We start from the raw sequence: 20,298 nt of genomic DNA, 5'->3' as shown, positions 1-20,298 counted from the left end.
CTTTTGTGATATTTTATAGGTTTTTCAATGATAGTTGAACTTCTTTATATCTCAAAACGTTTGTTACCTATTCACTGCTTATTTTAATAATACTGTTATGCGTAGCTAGAGTCTTACTAACGGTGAAACCTCTACCTGAGGATTTGCTCCATTGCCTATATCTATGCTCCCAATCTGATATTATTATTTTGGAAGAAAAGAAGAATACTGTCCAAAATCTCCATACTGCTTAGGTAGAAAAATATGAAAATCAAGGTTGAAAGTAAATTTAGAGAAAAGAATAATGTCTGTAGGAAGAAGGAAGTCTCAAAATGGAAGAAGTGTTTAGCAAATACAAGATTAAATACTGGAAACTGTTAAGTTTTAGGTATTTAGACTATAGTCATTTAAGGCTGGGGAATTAGCCGAGAAATAAATAGTAGGGTGCAGATTTCAGGAGGATCTTTATCAAAAGACTAAAGGTGTTATATAGTATGAGGAAGAAGCACCAATGAAATGTAATAATATTCTTGGCTTACTTTGTCCGTATTCTAATTTATGGTTCAGAGTAACGGGTAATTAGAAAAAGAGAAGGCAGTAAAGTACAGGTTACTTGAGGTTAAGTTAAAAGGTTGGAAAAATGCTACTTGAATTGAGAAAGAAATGTTGTAATGAAAGAAAATCAGGATGTGAAACACGATAGGAGATAATCAAATTGGGTAGACAATACTAGTTTTGGAATATATGAAGAATTTAAGGAGAAAAATAAGAAAGAAATTTTTAATTTAACCGCGATAAAGAATATTTTTTAAATTCATTTTTTACATTTTATCCTGTTATGTTTTGATCAATCATTACTAAAATTATTGCTGTATAAAAAATTTATTTAGGTTAGGAATAAAAGCCACTGAGGGCCAGACCAGGCTTGTATGGTGCTGGAAGACATTACAGGCAAGTTTTTGAAACATTGTTGAGTTATTGCAGCTGAGTATGAGCTAGCATTATTCTGAATTAAAACAATGCTGTTTGATTGTTGGTTTTTTTTCTTATTGTGCGATGAAGTCAGTTAGTGTTTTTAGTAATCGTGTAAATTAAATTAAATTTAAATGTATGTAAATTAAATTTATTGTTGTTCCATGTGGCAAGAAATCAATACATTAAGAGGCCTTCCTGGTCCCAAAAAATTCTACCACTTTCTGTATAATCAGAATCCTCTTGATTGTTTTCAAATTTGAAGTTCCTAAATGATATTACTTCATCGGTCGGCATTTCTTTTTAGTAGATTTATATTTCTTTTAGTAGATCATGTCTCATCACCAGTAATACTACGATTAAGAAATTCATTACCCTTTTAGTTACATTAATTGAGAAATGTGAAGGCACCCCATTTTTTTTAACTGCCTTTTTTTAGATATTTGTTAAAAAATCCATAAAGCTGACATGTTTCTTTTAACTCGAGTAAATCACTGATAATTTCCCACATTAGATAACTATTATAATAATTTTTTAAAGTCAGTATTTTAAGATTCATATTCCTCTGCACTATTATACAAATATAAATAAATAACTTGATCCACTGAGTACAGAATAAAATTAAAGCAGGTAGGATGACACCTTATATCATTATATATACACACAAGAGTACTTTCACGATTTTCTTGCATCTTCAGTCGATCCAATCTTTTAGTTCTTCACGTAAAATGACATATTATAAATACACAACATTAACAAAACATAATAAAACAAAATTTGTTAAAACTTTGGGTATAAACTTTAAAATCAATTCAAAGCAAAATGGAATTAAAATTAAATTTTTTTTTCCTTTTAAATTAAAAATTTAAACTCAAAATTTAAAGTTAAAAATTGAAATATGTCATCAAATAATAAAAATATTAATTAAAAGTTAAAATTATAAATATGTTAAGAATGAATATGTGTGTGTGTGGTTTGGCTAGCCAATATTATATTCAGTTCATTAGATTATTCAGTTTCATTTTTATATTATATTTAGTTCATTAGAACTATTATAAATATACTTACCATATATATATGCGCTGGATACCTCCTATATCTATATGCTTGCTCTTATGAATTTTACTGTCAGCTTTATGTTTCTATATAAGTGAAGAATGTCCAGAATTATCTTTTTCATTAAAATTTATTCCCGTTCATCGAACATTATGCGCTATTCTCTAACAGATTGATTCAAAATCTCATTAGCATGTACCTGCAATAAAAGCTGGATTAAATTTACTGTATTACACATTATTTTTTATTTACTGTATTTTCACATATTTTAATATTTATTTAGGGACTTACATCCTAAGGTATAATGGACCTCTTGGGGCTCCCTCAAAAAGTCAGAACAGGTTTTAAGGTGTAAAAATGGGCTGTCAGATCATTATCTGGACCTGTAACTTGAAAAATCTAAACCGATATTTAGGAAATTAAATATGTTAACTTATCCGTACATTTATGTTTATGAATGTACAATTTTTTCTAAAAAAGAATGGTCATTTATTTTTATAAAAATAATATAATATCCATTTTTACCAAACCAGACAACAGAACTGTTTTCGAATAAATCAACACAATACTTCAGCTTACAATAAAAGGTCTTGTTGTACTTTTAATAAATTACCGAGCCTTAATTTATGTAAAATATTACAATTAAAAAAATTTCTTTTATAATAACAGTATGATGAATTTTTAAATAACAATAATTAAAAAAAAAAAAAAAAAAAATTGATTTTTCTGCACTTTGTTCAGTGTATATATAAATAAATATATGTTCAAAATAATTTTTAATTGTTCCTTCTGATTTGAATTATTTTGTAGTAATTTTTCTTGTTAAAGCTTTTTTCCCCCCGTAAAATTATTGAATGTGCTTATATTTAAATAATTATTATAAATTTTAATCGCATCTATTTTTTACCTTATAATTTATGTTTTTATTTTTATAATTTATTTTATTGTGATGACTACATAACGTATTATTATGTACTGAACAGAATAAAACATTTATTTATTTACGAAAACAATAATATTTTACTTAAAGTATCAAAGTTTGACGAAAATTAAAATAAGGAACTAACCGTTGCACAAAAATGTCCTTTGCTTTCTGGATGACTCTCGTAATTGAAAAACTTATCTGTGTTTATTAATTATACCTGTTAAACTTTTTACTCTTCTTAAAACATACTTATTCTATTAATATTGTATTTTTTTCCAGGATTTAGGTAATGGTGACCTGACTCGCGATGTTTATGTTGTTGCACATGTTATAAGAGTAGGTCGGATGTTATTCTCCGATTCTAGTAAAAAGTCTTCCCTTACTGGCGGTATTAACATTCAGACGGCGTTTAAAAGGCCTCATGGTGTTGGCATATTGAATATCGGTGAAATGATAACGACTTCTTGTGAAGAAAAAGAATTTACATTTAGGTAATCCTTGATGAAATTTATTTTTGCGCTTTTATTCATGCTAATTCTTAAGTTCTTGAGTAAAATAAAAATTTTATATTAACAATGAGAATTAATGAAAAATGAATAAATTAGGTGTAAGGATTAACTAGTAATTTATTGTAGTTCCCCTCCGTGATCAGCTTTTGTATTCCAGTTTCATACAAATCTGCTGCCTGAGAAGATAACCGTTGCTGAATATCTGTTTTGATGTCAATTGGTGATGTCTAATATTAGGCAATTTAAACATACACAGGAAACTGTAAACAAAGACCAACAATCATGAATTAGCAACAGTAGCAAGCCAGTAGATGTAGTTACTTAGTGCATATGCGCGAATTGGAGACAGCTACGCTGCAATAGACATATCAAAACGGTACTTTTTAAAAACATACCTCATGTTTTACCTCTATATAACAAACCTCGATATTATGAAAACCTTGATTTTACAAATTTTTTTACTGCACCATGACATTCTAATAAATTATGTATAGATTTACCTGTACTTAACGTATTCATACCTCTTTATAACGATATGGGGACATAACCAATCGGTTAAATGAATCGGTTAACGTTATAAATTATGTAGTAACATACTCACCGGGTTGGTCTAGTGATGAACGTGTCTTCCCAAATCATCTGATTTGGAAGTCGAGAGTTCCAGTGTTCAAGTCCTATTAAAGACCGATTACTTTTATACAGATTTGAATACTAGATCGCGCATACTGGTGTTTTTTGGTGGTAGGATTTCAATTAAACACACATCTCAGGAACGGTTGAACTGAGACTGTATAAGACTACACTTCATTTACACTCATACATATCATTCCATTCATCCTCTGAAGTAATACTTGAATGGTAATTCCCAGAGGTGAAACAGGAAAAAGAAAGAAAGTATATAGTAACATACAGTAATGTTTATGAAATTTTTTTAAAAATAATGACATTAAATTTAGTATTTTGGACATCTCTATGAGTTTAAGGTTGTTATTCTTTTGATTTCCATATCTAAATTGTACCTGCTTACAAACACAAAGTATTCTTGACGACAGTCAAGAATAACAAGTTATTTTTATTGAACTGGAAAGGGAAAATTCCCAAGATTCTCTTATAACCCATTAACAATAAAATTCTAACAAAAGATTTAAACACGTGTTCTGCAGTTGGTGTCTGTCTACACGTTAAAGAAGTGGAATTTCCTGAAATTCATTGACTAACGTAGAAGTCTAAAATTATTGTAAACTTTTGTTCATTTATCTAAATGAGATATTTATCTGCAGTACTTAGACATAACAAACAGAATTTTTAGAAAGCATTTAACTCATACTCCCTATATTGTTCAGTGCATACGTACAGTTCAGCAATCATTTTTCCTGGGATTAATTCAGTTGGTCTCTGTCTTTAGATTACATTACTCACGTTATACAAAACTCTACTGTTTCTTTAGTGTGTCATATACAATATCAAAATGGAAGTGCCTTAGTGTTTCAAAAAAAAATTAGCTACCTCTATTTAATGAATTTTTTTCCTGGGATTCTTGATTTCATTATACAGAGGTTCAACTCTGTGTATGTGTGTGTGCGCACACATGCACACACATATGCATACATACAACTTTCATTTGAATAAATGAAAGAGTGCAGCATAATGCCATAAAAGCTTTTGATTTACACTATCTACTGTTAGGTTGGTAAATAAATATTCAGTGTTTTCATAAAAAAAAATGTTTCTCTGTTTTAAAAATTTTAACTTCTTCTCACACTCTGCTTTTTATTATTTTAATGTTATTTTTGGGTTTCCTAGGGTGAGGTGAGAGTAATTTGGTTTAAATTTTATTTTAAGGCCAGATGCTTTTCTTGATGTTAACCTACAATAGAGAATGGCTTGGAAGTTATAGCATGACTATAACTTCAAACCTAGAACATATGTATGAAAGAAATAGCTGCTTCCATTTTTGTGCTGTGGAAGTCGGCTTTTAATGATAACTAAAAATAATATATTATTACATTATAGAAATTTTGTAATACGTATTGATAACGATTGTTATGTTAATTTTTTGTTTTATTATTTTAGAGTTCATCAAGGAGAAGATAAAGATTTTCATCAATTGCACGAATTAATTATTAAAAAACTAACTAACAAGTTCAGTCCATTATCAGGACAACCAAATTATGGTACGGTATTGTATAGTATTTGTATTTTTATACTATACTTATGGTAATTTAAAATTTAACAAAACGTATTTAATAATGTGTAGAAATTATGACTTCTATCTTAGCTGGGTAAGTGTAATCATTATGTATATAACGTTTGTAGCCATGTGAACTACTCACATTGTGGGCAGTTCCAAACTGGTATATGCAGTTATATCTCCTGGCTAGTTCTCTCTTTCCACATTACTTTATTTTCATCATCTGTAATCTGGTATATAAAAATTATTTTGAAAAATCTAATATATTTGTAAGCCTTTTAGAAAAGCATTAGTAAAATTTCAAAGTTATACGAGTATATTTTATCTTTTACTGTTTATTCTAATATCATTTAAAAAATGAAGTTTACAAAATGTTAATTTTAACTTATATTTTTAGGGTAAAATTTTTTTAATGTAAATCATCAATCAATAGTTTTTATACATTTCAGTTTTAAAATATTTTTTAAAAATACGTATTTGAAAATTTTAATTAATTTGTACTGAAATTTGATACTGATATTTCAGTTTTTCAGTGTTATCATTTGTTTTCATTAGAGTAAAAAAAAAAAAATTGGGTTTTATGTGAGCTCTCATTGCCACTTACGAGAACACTGAAAAAGTAAAATATTTAGTTACTGTAAAAAAGATAACATAAAAAATAAAAACTTTAGTAGTTATCGCATAAGAATCATTAGTAATGTTAATTAATAAAAATAAAGAATAAGTTAAAAAAAAAATTATGTTATTACTTTTTTGCTAGTGTCAAAATTACATTATTATTTTTACTAGAGTAACACACGGGAAACGGCAGTTTTGAACTGTGTAGTACTGAGAGCACAATGGTGGGAGAATGTGTCATGGTGGGGGTAGTTCTGCTCTTCACAAGGCAACATTTCAGAAACAATGGAGTCGTAGAACTTGCAACATTGGATGTTCACCTATGACAGTTTTGTTGAAAGTGGTGAGTCTATTACAGCTTCGTAGCGACTCTTTTGCATTAAATTCAATCTCGGTTGACGTAGAGCTGTTCCGAGTTAAAGCTATTCTCAGATGGGTGGAACATGTAAGATCAGCTGAAAAAATTATGAATAAGAAGCATAAAGGCCCAACATCCTGTGTAATGTCACCAGAAAACATACCAAGGATGAGGGAAGCGCTAGTCTGAAGTCCAGGAAGGTCAGCTAGATGACATGCTAGTAAGTTAGCTATCGATCATGAATCTGTTAGATGAATTTTACATAAAGAATTAAGTTTCCACGTGTACAAAATTCTTATTGTGCAATAGTTAAAAGTGACGGATTTTGCTGCACGTGAGGACTTTGCTTACAGACCTGCAAATGATTTTGGGATTGAATGGAAATCTAAAATTAGTGATGAGTGATGAAACTTATTTTCATCTGAATGGGACTGTAAATAAGCAAAACCTGCATTACTGGGCTCCTGAACATCCGCAGATCATACATCAGCATCCTCTGCACTCTCAACTAATGACAGTTTGGTGTGCTGTTGGTTCTTTTGGCATTATCAGATTGTATTTTTTTGAGGAAAATGGTTTTAATATCACTGTTAATTTGGCTCGATACACTCACATGATTCAGGCCAGAACTGTGAAGATGAAAAATTGCTTTAAAAGGTGTTTGGTTCCAGCAGTATGGTGCTGCAGCACACATTGCAAATGATTCAGCAGCAGTTCTTTGATGCATGTTTCCTGGATGTATCACCTCAAATTTTTTCAATGTTCTGTGGCCTCCAAGATCTGACTTATCAGTCTGTGACTATTTTTTGTGGAGGTATCTCAAAAGCCGTGTGTACAGCCGTAAACCCTGCAATTTGGACGAGTTAAAGAACGCCACAATTAAAAAAAATTGGCTACCAGTTCTCCAGAGTTGTTGGCCTGTGTGATGAAAAATTTCAAGAAGAGACTTGAGATCTGCAGATGTCACTTTGAGGACATTATTTTTTATAAATAAGGTGAACTTTATTTCATTTAAATGCATGCATTATGCTTTAGTTTTGTATCGATAAGCATAATTTAATTTTAAAATTAACAGAGTATTGCTTATTTAAAAACTGTCTGTCTCCCATGTGTCACCTGTTTAAATATTTTTACTTCAGCATCAAGATTTATGCACTGTTATATCTCAACTTGCAACTGTTCCCTTTACATTTTCCTGGATGGAAAGAGTTTATTAAAGTGGAGATGTTGACTTGAAATATAACATTGATTTTTTTTTTATAACTAAACAAGAAAATTATATAATTAATTTTCAACTTACTACAACTTGCTCAAATGTGTATTTTTGCCTTTTTGAATCATTTATTATTGAAAATAATATATATTTTTTTTTTTACATATCAAATGTATTATTTATAAATTCAGAAAGATACTTGTTGTGTAAAAGGGTTATGAGACACAAGTCTCTTTGTTGTATTTGTGCTGAAGGTATAGAATACACAGATAGGATCTATTCTTTCTTTTAATTTTTATCAAGAACTAACTAACTGATCAAAATTTTTTAATTATATTTTTGTATATTAAGTATTTAGAGCACTCTTTACCCGTAGATGTTAAAAAAATATGTTATTCATAACTATATGATAATAAATTAAGATATTTTTAATTCAGATGTTCCATTAACATTAATTAGCTGACATGAACGCTAAGACAAATCAACTCAGAAATCTCATCGGTGCTCTATTTTGATGACAATCTATTTTCATTGATTGGATTGCAGACATTTTTAAGAATTTTATCACTTTGGTTGGTTGACATTAAGTCAGATCTTGGTCTGTCTTAAAGTTATATTTGACTTCATTGAATATGAATTCCCCTTGTTTGTTTCATTTAAAGCTTTTTCTGTAAAAGCTTCTTGAATCATTAAAACAGCTGCAGTAACTGATCTCCCTAAGATATAAAAAGAAAATTCACATGTACACCATTAGCCATTTGAAGTCATCAAACTTATTTGCTGTCACTTGGGAAAAAGCTACAAGAACAACCAACCCCCGTTGATGGTACATGGAGGACTCTGCTGATTTGGAGCAACTATTGGTAGATCTCACATCTACTTCTAGTTCACACATCATATTTAATTTTAAGTTTTATCTTTGAAACTCCCTTGTATAATAGAAAATAATTATGTAACTTATCATGAACGGTATATAAAGTTACTCGATAAAAATTATACAGAAAAAGAGTCTCTAAAATGAAGCGAAATAACATGATGTAAATTATGAACAGGTCCCCTGATGAAAATGTTAAAATTTAAGCTAATTTATATAGTTATATTTTGTATTATCTATGTTATTATTTTTTAATTACTTCTATTACAGGTATTGTTATGTCATTAAAATTATTACACGGTGAACTATCACAAGTGAGAGAAGAAAATCCACTCTTATTTAAAAACATATCACTTACTCGTAAATTAGGTTTTTCAGATGTAATTATGCCTGGTGATGTTAGGTAAATATATTTATTTAGTATTTCATTTTAAGTTCCTTGTAATATAGTTTACTGTAATATAATCAAATTTGATTGAGGTGAGGTTTTATTTCAGATGAGGTTTGTTTAAATTTCAGAATAAAATCTGTCCAACATTTTTCTTCTTAATAAGCATGTGAAGAGCAGATGTTGAGCTTGATTCAGAAAGTTTAACAGCAGTATTAGAGCAGTTTTACCTTATGCTGATCATATGTGATCTTTTTTACCATCCTTGGTTTTGAATTCAGATGCTGTCTGAAATTCTTTAGGTTTAAATAAATGTTTTTTGTCATTTAATTTTTGTGATAAGAGAGTGTGTTGCTGTATGCTTGCTGAATATACTTGGCGATCAACAATATGTTTATTCAGCAAGCTACCTGGTGATAATATATGAATTTTTAAAATATCTTCATTGTAAAAAACAAAATCTGTAATAGTTACACAACTGAAAATTTTATAACAATAGTCTGCTCATTACTAGCTTCTAATCAAGAACTTTCTTTTTAAAGTTTCTTTGGGGTTGTCAATCATCTTACTTTTTAGATATGGCTTCTTGTTACTTTCTTGTGTGAACTAAAGGAAGTATTGTGATTGCGAAAAATTTTGATTTCCAGATTTCAACGGAAATATCCATTTTGACTAGTTTTGGTGTGACATCTGTACATACATATATATGTATCCCGCATAACTCCAAAACGATTAGCCATAGGATCTTGAAATTTTGGATTTAGGACTATTGTAACATCTAGTTGTGCACCTCCCCTTTTGATTTGATTGAATCAACTGAACCAAAAGTGTCCAAAAAAGCCCAAAATCAAAAAAAATTTGATTTTGGACTTTTTTTTTACTGCAGTAATAAGCCTCATTGAGAGCTTTTCAATATATCATAACTGGTACTTATTTTCATTGGTTTCAGAGTTACAGTCAATTAAAATTTTAATTAATGAAATATTTGAATCTTAGGAAAGGCACATCGGTTTGAATCAGGCTTGATCTCCTTTTTTTAAATTTAAATATATTGATTTATTAATAATTATTAACCTCTCATTGTAAAAAGTTTTACAATGAATAATAATTCAATTAGAACAAAAAAAATATAAGTTTTTAATGAAATAAAATTTGATGTTGTTTTCATTTAAAAAAATGTGTAAATGTAGTTTAATAGGCATATAAGAAAATCATGTATTGTCCACATCAGATTTTGTTATCTGGTTGTTCCAGACACTGCTTCCACCTTATACCAGAACTTATATCTTATACCAGAAATGGAAGCAGTGTTTGAATATACTATGAATATATATGATAACTTCTATATGATAGATTGTTATATAATTACTTATAACATAAATAATTTTGCTTGATATATTCTAACATCAATGCAATTGAAAAGTATAGAGTATTGAATCTAAAGAACCATAGATCAAAGGAGATAAGAGCTATAATCAAATGTGAGTTATTTTTGTTTAAGTGCTCTAAAGTGTCAGCTACTTTTTAAAACAAATTTTGTATTTTTAAATACCATTGTTTAAAAACTTTAGTTGCAATTTCTCTGTATAGTGTTGACACTAATAATTATTGGTAATGATCACAACAATTAATGCCACTTAAAAAAAAAGCTCTGTTTTCTTTTTTGCTTTAATCTGCTATAAACAAAATAAGCATAAACTTTTAATGCTTTAAACATCATCATGTTTATAAGCATTAAAATTACATTTAATTTTATTTATTTTTTCAATTAGGAATGACTTATACATAACTTTAGAAAAAGGTGAATATGAACGTGGTGGAAAATCAAGTGCCAGAAATATTGAAGTAACTGTTTTAGCAATGGATGCGGAAGGAAATCCTCTACAGGTATATCTGTTTATATTTAATTTGTTTATCTTAATTTAATAAAAAAAAAAAAAAAAAAAAAAAAAAATGGCCATTTGTATTGCATGTTATTTTTTTTTCAAGAAGAAGATTATGTTTCTGGATGTTTCTATTGATATATAAATGTAATGTTAGTGATTTTTTAGAATTTTTTCCAAAAAAAAAAAATTTTGGCGGTTTGATTGTTCCGAATTGAATAAACTTGATTAAGATATGGGTTTGGGAACCTTAGGTCAGATATTTGCTGGAAGATCGCAATTTTACTTTTTTTTTTACAGTATAGTTGTTATATATTTTTTCTGTAATAATATTTTTTTGACTTAAATTATGAAAAATATTTTAATAAATTTAGACATAAATGTTTTAAAAGTTATTACTATATATTAGGTCATAGTTACAGTATGCAAAATATGTTTTTCACCATCGCTACAACTTAAATATGTTGTCTGATTTATCTTTAAAAAAAATGTTGAACTTGTTCACATAAAAAAAACAAAATATACATTAAAAAAAAGTTTTAATTTTGAAGTATTTATTTAAAATGTGTTTGAAAAAGGTAACAAAAATTTAGCTGCTTTTACAAAGTAATAATACATCTAATAATTTATTTCAGAAAACATTTATGTTGTTACCTTAATTGGCTTGATAGATTTAAAAAAAAATCTTGTAATATATATAATATATATTTGATCATATGAATATTAAATGTATACTTAAGTTAACTATTTATTTTTACAGGATTTATGGGGTGCTTCTGGTATGGATGGTAGTGCTGAATATAAATCTGTGATTATGTATCATAATAATTCACCATGTTGGAATGAAATAATTAGATTATCAGCGGCAACTGATAAATACCCTGGTGGTCACATAAGATTTGAATTTTCTCATTGTTCAGGTTTGTTTTAAAATCATGTAAAGATTGACAAAAAACTAGTTATTTGATAATTGCTTAATTTTATTATTATTTGTGGTCCTTTATTTGAAATAGTAAGCAAACATTTTTTGTTTTAATGTTTGAAGATAAATTATCACTTATTTTTAAATATAAAAAAAAAAACTGTTTTAGTTGTTGGGTTAATCCATTTGAACTGACCCAAGGGCGGTTGCTTGACCTATTCAAAAAACAAATGAAACTTACCCATTTGTTTCCTACATGTCTCAGGATTTTAAAGCTATTTTTTTTTTAATTTTTAATTTAAGCAGTTTACCTGTGGTGGCCATTTTTTTTTTATGGCGTGCACACCTATTTTTGTGATTGTAAGGATTTACGGAAAAAATCATAACTAAAAAAACTATTGGTCCTGGAAGGATGAAACAAAAAGCAATTTATTCATAGTTTTTGAGGGTAAAAGATTGGTCCAGTGGTTTATTTACCTATCTTTCTTCTTTCTATGAGAAAATTACCAATAAAGTTGAACATGAAAAATGGTGAAATTTTCCTTTTTTTTTCACAAATTTTTTTCAAGAGGCAGGGATGGCATACACAGTTTGAATTATTTTTTTTTATATGTAGGTATATGTTAGTAGTTGTACCATAAATAATATTAATGGTGATATCTTACCCCTAAATTTTTATGAATCTTTGAAAATAATTTTTTTTTTTTTAATTCAAATTTTGGCTTTATATAACTCTGATGGGGCTGGTGATAAAATTCTCAAATTTACACAACTTGCAGTATTTTTGAAGATGTTTATGAAAAAGGTTTCTTGTGTATTGTACTAATAAAAAATTATAACCATTCTAAAATCATGAAAAACCTCTTAAAATCGATTCCATTTTGACTCTCTAAATAAATATTCTAAGGGGGTTTCTTGTCTTCTTGGCACTTTAATATTTTTAGTAATATATATTCTTACTATAGCAATAAACTATAGTTGAAATACAGGATGATTCAGGAGGATAGGGCAATACTTTGACAACTCATTCTAGAGGCTAAAAATAAGAAAAAGGTTCATATAAACATAGGTCCGAAAATGCTTCGTTAGCGAGTTATACAGGATGAAAGATTTCGCCCGAGTTTCAGTTCCTCCGGGTAAGTTAAGGTTTTCTGAAATTCTGGGAAGGTCAATTAAGGGGAAAATTCAATTATTTCTTTTGGTTTTTGAGCTGGTAAATCGAAAAAAATAGGTCCTAGAACTGTATCTCTCTTAGTTTTTAAGATATCCCATGTAAAATGCCAAAAATAGGGTCAAAAAACACATTTTTTTACGTTTGATGTACAATGACGTTGTTAAATTGGCAATAAATCATACATTTTTTAAACATTGTCAAAGTAGTGCCCTATCCTGCTGCATCACCCTGTATGCTTGTTTGAACCATTCAACTGCAGTATTCATGTTATAACAGACGGTTGAAGTCACTTCCAGTTGTCAGGAAAATTGATATTGAAACATGCTAATTTATGGTTATTGCATCATTTAGCTTATCAGTTACAGATTGGCCAGTCTGACATTAGTCAGTGACCGTGACCTGTTCACATCATCAACAAGTGTCTCAAATTTCATCCTGTGTTTGGAAGTGTTTATTAAATAAATAAGTTTTACTTAATATTATATTTGCAAATTTTAAAGTCATATTTGCGTATTAAAAGTAATTTTAATATGTATAAAATTGATGAGTTAGCAAGATCCAGTGGTAAAACCGTGCTTTGATTACCTTCCTATCATTGTGAACTCAACTCGATTAAGCTAACCTGCGGACAAATAAAAAGTTAGTAGTATCAGAAAATACTACTTTTAAAATATCCGATGTTAAAAATTTACACTTAAAAGTCATCGATAAAACCGGACAGCAGGAATGGAAAAACTGTATCAAACATGTAATGGATGCTGTTGAGCCAAATTATTGGGAATTGGCCAATATAATAAAAAACAAAATTTTGAATTTATTATTTGTTTATTATCATAGAAATTTAATTAAAAATATTAGTGAACTTTTTACTGTTCTGGACAGTTGACAATTTCACAACTCTTAAAAAATTCAAGGAACCTATGTAACAAAAACAATTTTAATGAATAAAATACTCATGGGTTATCAGATGCCCTGAACAAAGTAAGAAATATTTATCGATCATTTTACGTATTTTAATTTATTTTAACTTATATGTATAATTTTTTTTAAATATAAGAGCGCATGGTTATACTGAATATTAATGCTGCTTAGTTTCTTACTAATCCTGATATGCATCAGGATTTACAAGGTTCTTGTGAATGGGCCGCTTGAACACTTGTATCTGCAGTCTCTTTACTTTAACTCTATAACGTAACCGAATTAGATATAGGAAGATATAGACAAAATGATTTGATCATAATGAATTTTATTAACATGCTTACACAAAAATATAATTCTTACTTTGGAGGTTGAACAAAATAATTCTATCGACTTTTTATATTTGATTATTATTAAAATCAATAATAAATTGGATTTTAGCGTACATAACAAACCCTCACACACTGATGCTTGTCACTCATAGTACATCATTACATCCATTTTCACATAAATTAGGTTAGCGGCTTTTGATAGTTATACTCGTAGATTGCTAAATGTTCTGATATCAGATGTTAATTTTGAGAAATAACTTAATATTATAAGACGAATAGCAGTGAATAGTTATAAAATAAATCTGATTAATCAACTGCTTCAGAATAAATTATAAAAATTTTAATTAATAAAATTTTTCCTTCATCAAGCATTTCATTCCAACAAAAGAAATTTCACACACTCATTTATATAGTAAACTCAGAGAAAATTAGTGAATTTTTTACAAACAGAGATATTGATATTGCTTTCAAATCTGATAATTCTCTAGATAAATTCATTAAGAATAACTGATAAAACTTAAAAAATCAGGAAGTTGAATGCGGTTCTTGTGATAAAGTTTATATTGGACAGACCGGTAGATCTTTTGAAAAACATATTAGGGGCCACAAATTTTGTTTTTCCAAAAATAAGAGGGTTCTAATTACACATCATTTAATCAATGAAAATCTTGTTTTTGATGGTAATTTAATAGTACTTCATGTTAAGCGTAAAGCTTTGAAAGCGATTCTTTTAAAGTCATTGGAAATTAATAAACTTAAAAATTCTAATTTACTTTGAAATGTTCAATTAGACGTGAATAGTTCGCTGTTGTTGAACATATGGTTGTGAGATGGGCTTCTTATCTTCTTGTAAGTACCGCCCACATTTTCTGATTTGGCAGTTGTATTTAGTGTTAAATTTTTATATTACTGATATATGTGCACACTCGCTATCGTTCCTCTGTATCTTATATATTTTTAATTTTTATATTTATTTTTTTATTGTAATGTATTTTTAACATTGGTATTTTGTTTGTAATACCAGAGGAAGGTAGTGTACTGAACAGCTATTGTGATTTTTTAAAATAAATTTTGTGAAAATCTGATAACATATTTTGTTTATTTATTTTTTTGTTATAAGTATCCTATAAAGAAATTGACATATTCAGAAATGCATTTCACCGATTAAAAAAAAACATTGTAATATTTTTGTACTATTATAAACTTTATACAAATACAAATCTGGAAATATTTTGTTCTCCAGTTGCTGTTGAAAAATATTTCCAATATTTCTGATTCATGTTATAAATTAATATCATACTGTTTTTTTTTTGCCATTTGTGGGACAAATTTTATGCTTTTAACTATAATTTAATGTGAAGAATTAAAAAAAATGGATTCCAAAAAGCCATATCTACGTTATTATTTGGGTTTAGGTATTTTTTTTTTGTTCTTAAAAACTCAGTAAAAAATTGCCAGTAAATGCAATTTTTTGTATAGGGAATGTATAACTTTATTAAATTGTCAATAAACTACACTAATTTAACATATGAAAATAAATTAAAAAAAGAAAAGATGAGATTAAATATATAAAAAGAAAACTGTTGTATGTTACTGCTACTATCTGTAACTTCAGTACAGCTGTACAATAACATGTGCTCTATTACATGTTGTATTATGTAATGTTGTGAAATTATATATTCCAACCATGTAATTCAAAAAGCCTGTATATTAATTTAATAATTAAATTGACTTAACATGAAGAAGGTACACTTTTTATTATTGCGATAATTATTTTGAAATTTATTTAAAGTATATTATTTTAGTTTTGTATTTTGAGCCAAAAATGTCATTCTTCATTTCACTTATATGTTAATTTACAGCTCGAGAGAAAGCAGACAATAAAAAATTATTTGGATTTTCATTTGCACATTTAATGGAACCTTCTGGTGCAACTTTGCAGGTTAGTATGCTTGTTATTTTTATTGCTTCCAAAAATTGTTGATAAACATTGAATATAATTCTTGTTTTACCAAATATCTTATTTAGCGTATTAAATATTAAAGAATATTAAAATTATCTCTCGGGATAATTTTTTATCAGATGTCTTTAGAAATCAACTTTTTGGTGACTTAATTTTGCGGTTGAAAATTCTTTTTAGAATTAGATCCAGGTGCTGTTGTAATACAAACAGGTTGATAGCCAAATTCTATGCACAACTATTTTCTGTTGCTTTTGGAACTGTGATAAGCAGGAGATCTGGAGCAAAAAAGCTTTTCCTTAATGGATCCGCTATGCAATTAATCTGTTATTTGGGAAGTAAAATTACTAAAGATGGACGAAGCAGGAACGATATAAAATCCTGAATAAGAAAAGTGAAACAAGCTTTCAGTCATATAATTTGCTTACACCAAAAATTGTGAAACTTGGGACGATCGGAGTACCTGAGAAGAAAAGATTAGAAGCTTTTGAAACGCGGTGCTATAGGAGAATGTTAAAAATCAGATGGGTGGATAAAGTGACAAATGAAGAGGTGTTGCAGCAAATAGATGAAGAAAGAAGCATTTGGAAAAATATAATTAAAAGAAGAAACAGACTTACAGGCTATATATTAAGTCATCCTGGATAGTCGCTTTGATATTGGATGGACAGGTAGATGGGAAAGACTATGCAGGCAGGCAACATTTGGAATATGTAAAACAAATTGTTAGGGATGTAGGATGTAGGGGATATACCGAAATGAAATGACTGGCACTAGATAGGGAATGTTGCAGAGCTGCATCAAACCAGTCAAATGTCTGAAGACAAAAAAAAAGGCAATTAATATTTTATGATACCGATTTTTTATTATAAACAATTGGAATTTGAAAATATTTCATTATGTAAAATTTTTTGTTTATTAACATTTACCGTTCACCATTTACAGATAACTTTGAATGCCATTGTTTTACGGTTTAACAGACTTCAGATTTATAAAAATGGAATATGCTAAAACTATTAATGTTAGTATGCTGCGAAATAGTGTTAGATACCTTTAAAACCTTATTTGTAATTTATATTTATGAAATTTTTAAAGAAAAAACTTAGTATTTTTGGTTTTTATTTTATATCATTTATATTTGTAATGAATACAAAACGCATTCATTTTGTTTTATAGGATGGTGTACATGAACTATATGTGTATCGTTGTGATGAAAAGACTCGTTTACATCCAAGTCAATATCTTGGTTTACCATCTAGTTTAAGGGATGCTCAAAATAAACCTGATCTCAGTAGTAATAGTACACAATTTAACAGAAGTCATAAAGAAATGTTATGTATTAAAACATTATTGTGCTCGACTAAGCTAACACAAAACGGTAAGTTACTTACTTAAATAAATTATTTTAAAATAATTTTAAAAATTACTTTCTAATCTATTCATTAATTTTTAGAGAGTTTTTTACAGCCAATAAATTAAAATAATAATTTCTATTGTAGGTCTGACAATTTTTCATCTTGTTGCAAGGGCTGATAAATTATTGGTACTATCCTAAGTTCTATTTAATTTTATTACTAACAGTATAATTTTTATGGATGATTACAGAAATATTAACTGTGAATGTTAATTCTTGGTTTATTAGGACAAATTAAGGAAGATAACAGAAGGTGTTTAGAACAGACAGAGAAAGCTGAGTATTGAAGTCAGCTAGTATAACATTTAGATCTTGGAATTTGGAAGAAATTTGTCGGGAGTGTAGTGCCTTTGCATTGTGAAACAACACATAAAAACCATGATCATCAATGTTTTTGTATGCAGTAGAGATGTGGTTTGTGAAAAGATGGGACTTGAGTTGAGTAGGCTTGCGTAAAATGAAGTTTCTAAGGAATAGATAGGAAATTATAAGGATGGATAGAAGATTAGGGTTAAAAGAGCAAAAAGGTAGAGTGAAAGCGGAATCTGTAAAGAGAAATTTAAGATCGGTTATTCAAGGTTAGACCTTGATCTATCGTAAGGGTAGATCATCTTTTCTCACCACCTACTTCTTTCCTTTGATCTCTTCTCCTGTGTTGTTGATTCTGCGGTTGTATAAGTTTAATATTGTTACACCTTCTATATGAAGATCCTTAAAACCTTTATGATAAAAGCAAGTGTGTTTTTGGTGTTGTCTGGTAGACTGCTAGCTTTGTATGGACTTCTCAATCCTGCTTAAAAAAATTGAAGGATGAATACAGGCACATAAAGAAAGTGAAAGAGGGTGATATAAAGGAGAATGCATATAATGGAAATGCCAAGTGTAAGAAGGCTTAAGAGACAAATGATTGAAGGGAGTGGAAGAAAATTGTCTGAAAAGGCCTTTCAGATGAAGCCTTTCTCTATAAAGGCTTTTATGTAAAGCAGATCAAAAGAGCAGCTGAAAGTTGCAGTTGATGATGATAATGATATACAATATAAGGATCAGTTTTTGCTATTATGACAACTCGCTGTTTGCAGACAAAAGTATCAACCGATTTTAAATTGTAATTAAAATGATTAGCTTACTAAATAATAAGAAAATCTTAAAGAATACTCATTTATATCAGAAGTAGCTTTAAATAATTTGTTAAGGGAATATCTAGAGATTTTTATAAAATAATTGCTTTAGAACTCTTTCAGAGCAAAATGGTTTTGTTCCGTTAGTGCTACTAGAAATGTGTTCTGTTGTAGAAATCCATTAGATTAAGATTGGTTTTCAGTCAGTGTAACCATCAAAATCATGTGTTATGCTATTAGAGTAAGTGAGATAGCACTGAATCTTGGACAACTTCATTTTTATTTACGTAGTAAAAAAATCCCATGTTATATATCAGCACACAACTTTAAATATATGTTGTGAATTAATTGTCTATAGCAAAAATGTGAAAGTATTTTAGGAAATGCAACAGCAGAAAATTTGTTTCCTGCGTTGCAGTTGTGTTTTAAATTAGTAATTAATTTCATCTCAAGGAAATAAATGCTGAAATTACTTTGGTTTGTTTGTTAGGTGAATAGCGATTTAAGAATCAAATTAGATAGGTTCTGGCAAATTAATGGTGTCATAATTAAGACATATAAGGTATATCAATAAGAACTCAAATGTAATTCTATCAAGTGTTGTCAGTGTTTACGATAATGTTTGGTGGCAGTCCTTATGGTATAACTAAGAGAGTGGAATCAGAGGTAACAGAAATGAGAATCTTAAGGAAGTTATGTGTTTGTTAATTGGAGACATGATATGCTATGAAATTAGGTGTAGAAACTCAAAGAAAGGTAATAAATAATGCTACGAAGAGTTGGAGTAGGCACTTGGCTAGAACCTCTGATGAAAATTTTCCATTGTTGATCTATTGTCAGAGTCTGTTAAGAAGAAAAAAGAATTTGGTTGACTGAAAAAAGATAGACATCGAAACAGTTCAATTAACCGGTGCATGTTAAAAAATATTTCTTACATCATAATATCTGATTTCTGTGGCTGTTGAAAACAGATTAGTTTATATGTCACAAAAGAAGCTAAACTTGCTTTTAAACAGTTATGTCTTAATAGAGCAATTACTGAAAAAATAAAATAAAATATTTTATACTATATTAAATATGTTCTTTTTTCCTACATCATTGTGTGAATTGCAGTTTATATGAAGAAAAGATGTAAAAATTTACAGAAATTACATTTCTCTAATTTAAGTATTCAGAAAATATACTGAGGTCATTTTCAAAATGGCAACCATTTAAAAAAAATGATATCTTGACTCTTAGTAAAAAAGAAGATCAATTTTTGCACTAAATTATTTGTTATAACAATACTGTTACACCATCTGAATTTGATAATTCAGTTAGCAATGAAGCAGACAAAAGGTTGTGAAAGAAAGAAAAATCTTAAGTAAAACAGTAAAAGTGAAACAGGTTTAGTAGAAAAGAGAATAGCTGTTTTATATAAGTGTAGAATATTATACAAACTGTATATCTTCTCTAATATCTACTTTTCTTGAAACGATGTGTTACAGCTGTCCT

At 28.5% G+C, this 20,298-nt stretch overlaps 1 protein-coding gene across 1 annotated transcript in view; it reads left to right on the top strand.

The window, feature by feature from the left end:
* Nucleotides 1–20,298, top strand: part of spg (dedicator of cytokinesis spg) — a 288,431-nt gene that overhangs the window by 185,216 nt on the left and 82,917 nt on the right. Inside the window, exons 11-17 of the mRNA XM_075380362.1 lie at nt 3,212–3,423; nt 5,515–5,615; nt 8,966–9,098; nt 10,856–10,970; nt 11,727–11,886; nt 16,175–16,254; nt 17,449–17,650. Of these exons, the coding sequence (XP_075236477.1) occupies nt 3,212–3,423; nt 5,515–5,615; nt 8,966–9,098; nt 10,856–10,970; nt 11,727–11,886; nt 16,175–16,254; nt 17,449–17,650 (1,003 nt within the window). The remainder of the gene's footprint in view (nt 1–3,211; nt 3,424–5,514; nt 5,616–8,965; nt 9,099–10,855; nt 10,971–11,726; nt 11,887–16,174; nt 16,255–17,448; nt 17,651–20,298) is intronic.

Source organism: Lycorma delicatula, chromosome 12 (assembly GCF_047948215.1).
Source record: "Lycorma delicatula isolate Av1 chromosome 12, ASM4794821v1, whole genome shotgun sequence".
In the NCBI taxonomy this organism is placed as follows: domain Eukaryota; kingdom Metazoa; phylum Arthropoda; class Insecta; order Hemiptera; family Fulgoridae; genus Lycorma; species Lycorma delicatula.
The sequence above is the reverse complement of the archived record's forward strand: the minus strand, read 5'-3'. Positions and strand labels throughout refer to the sequence as shown.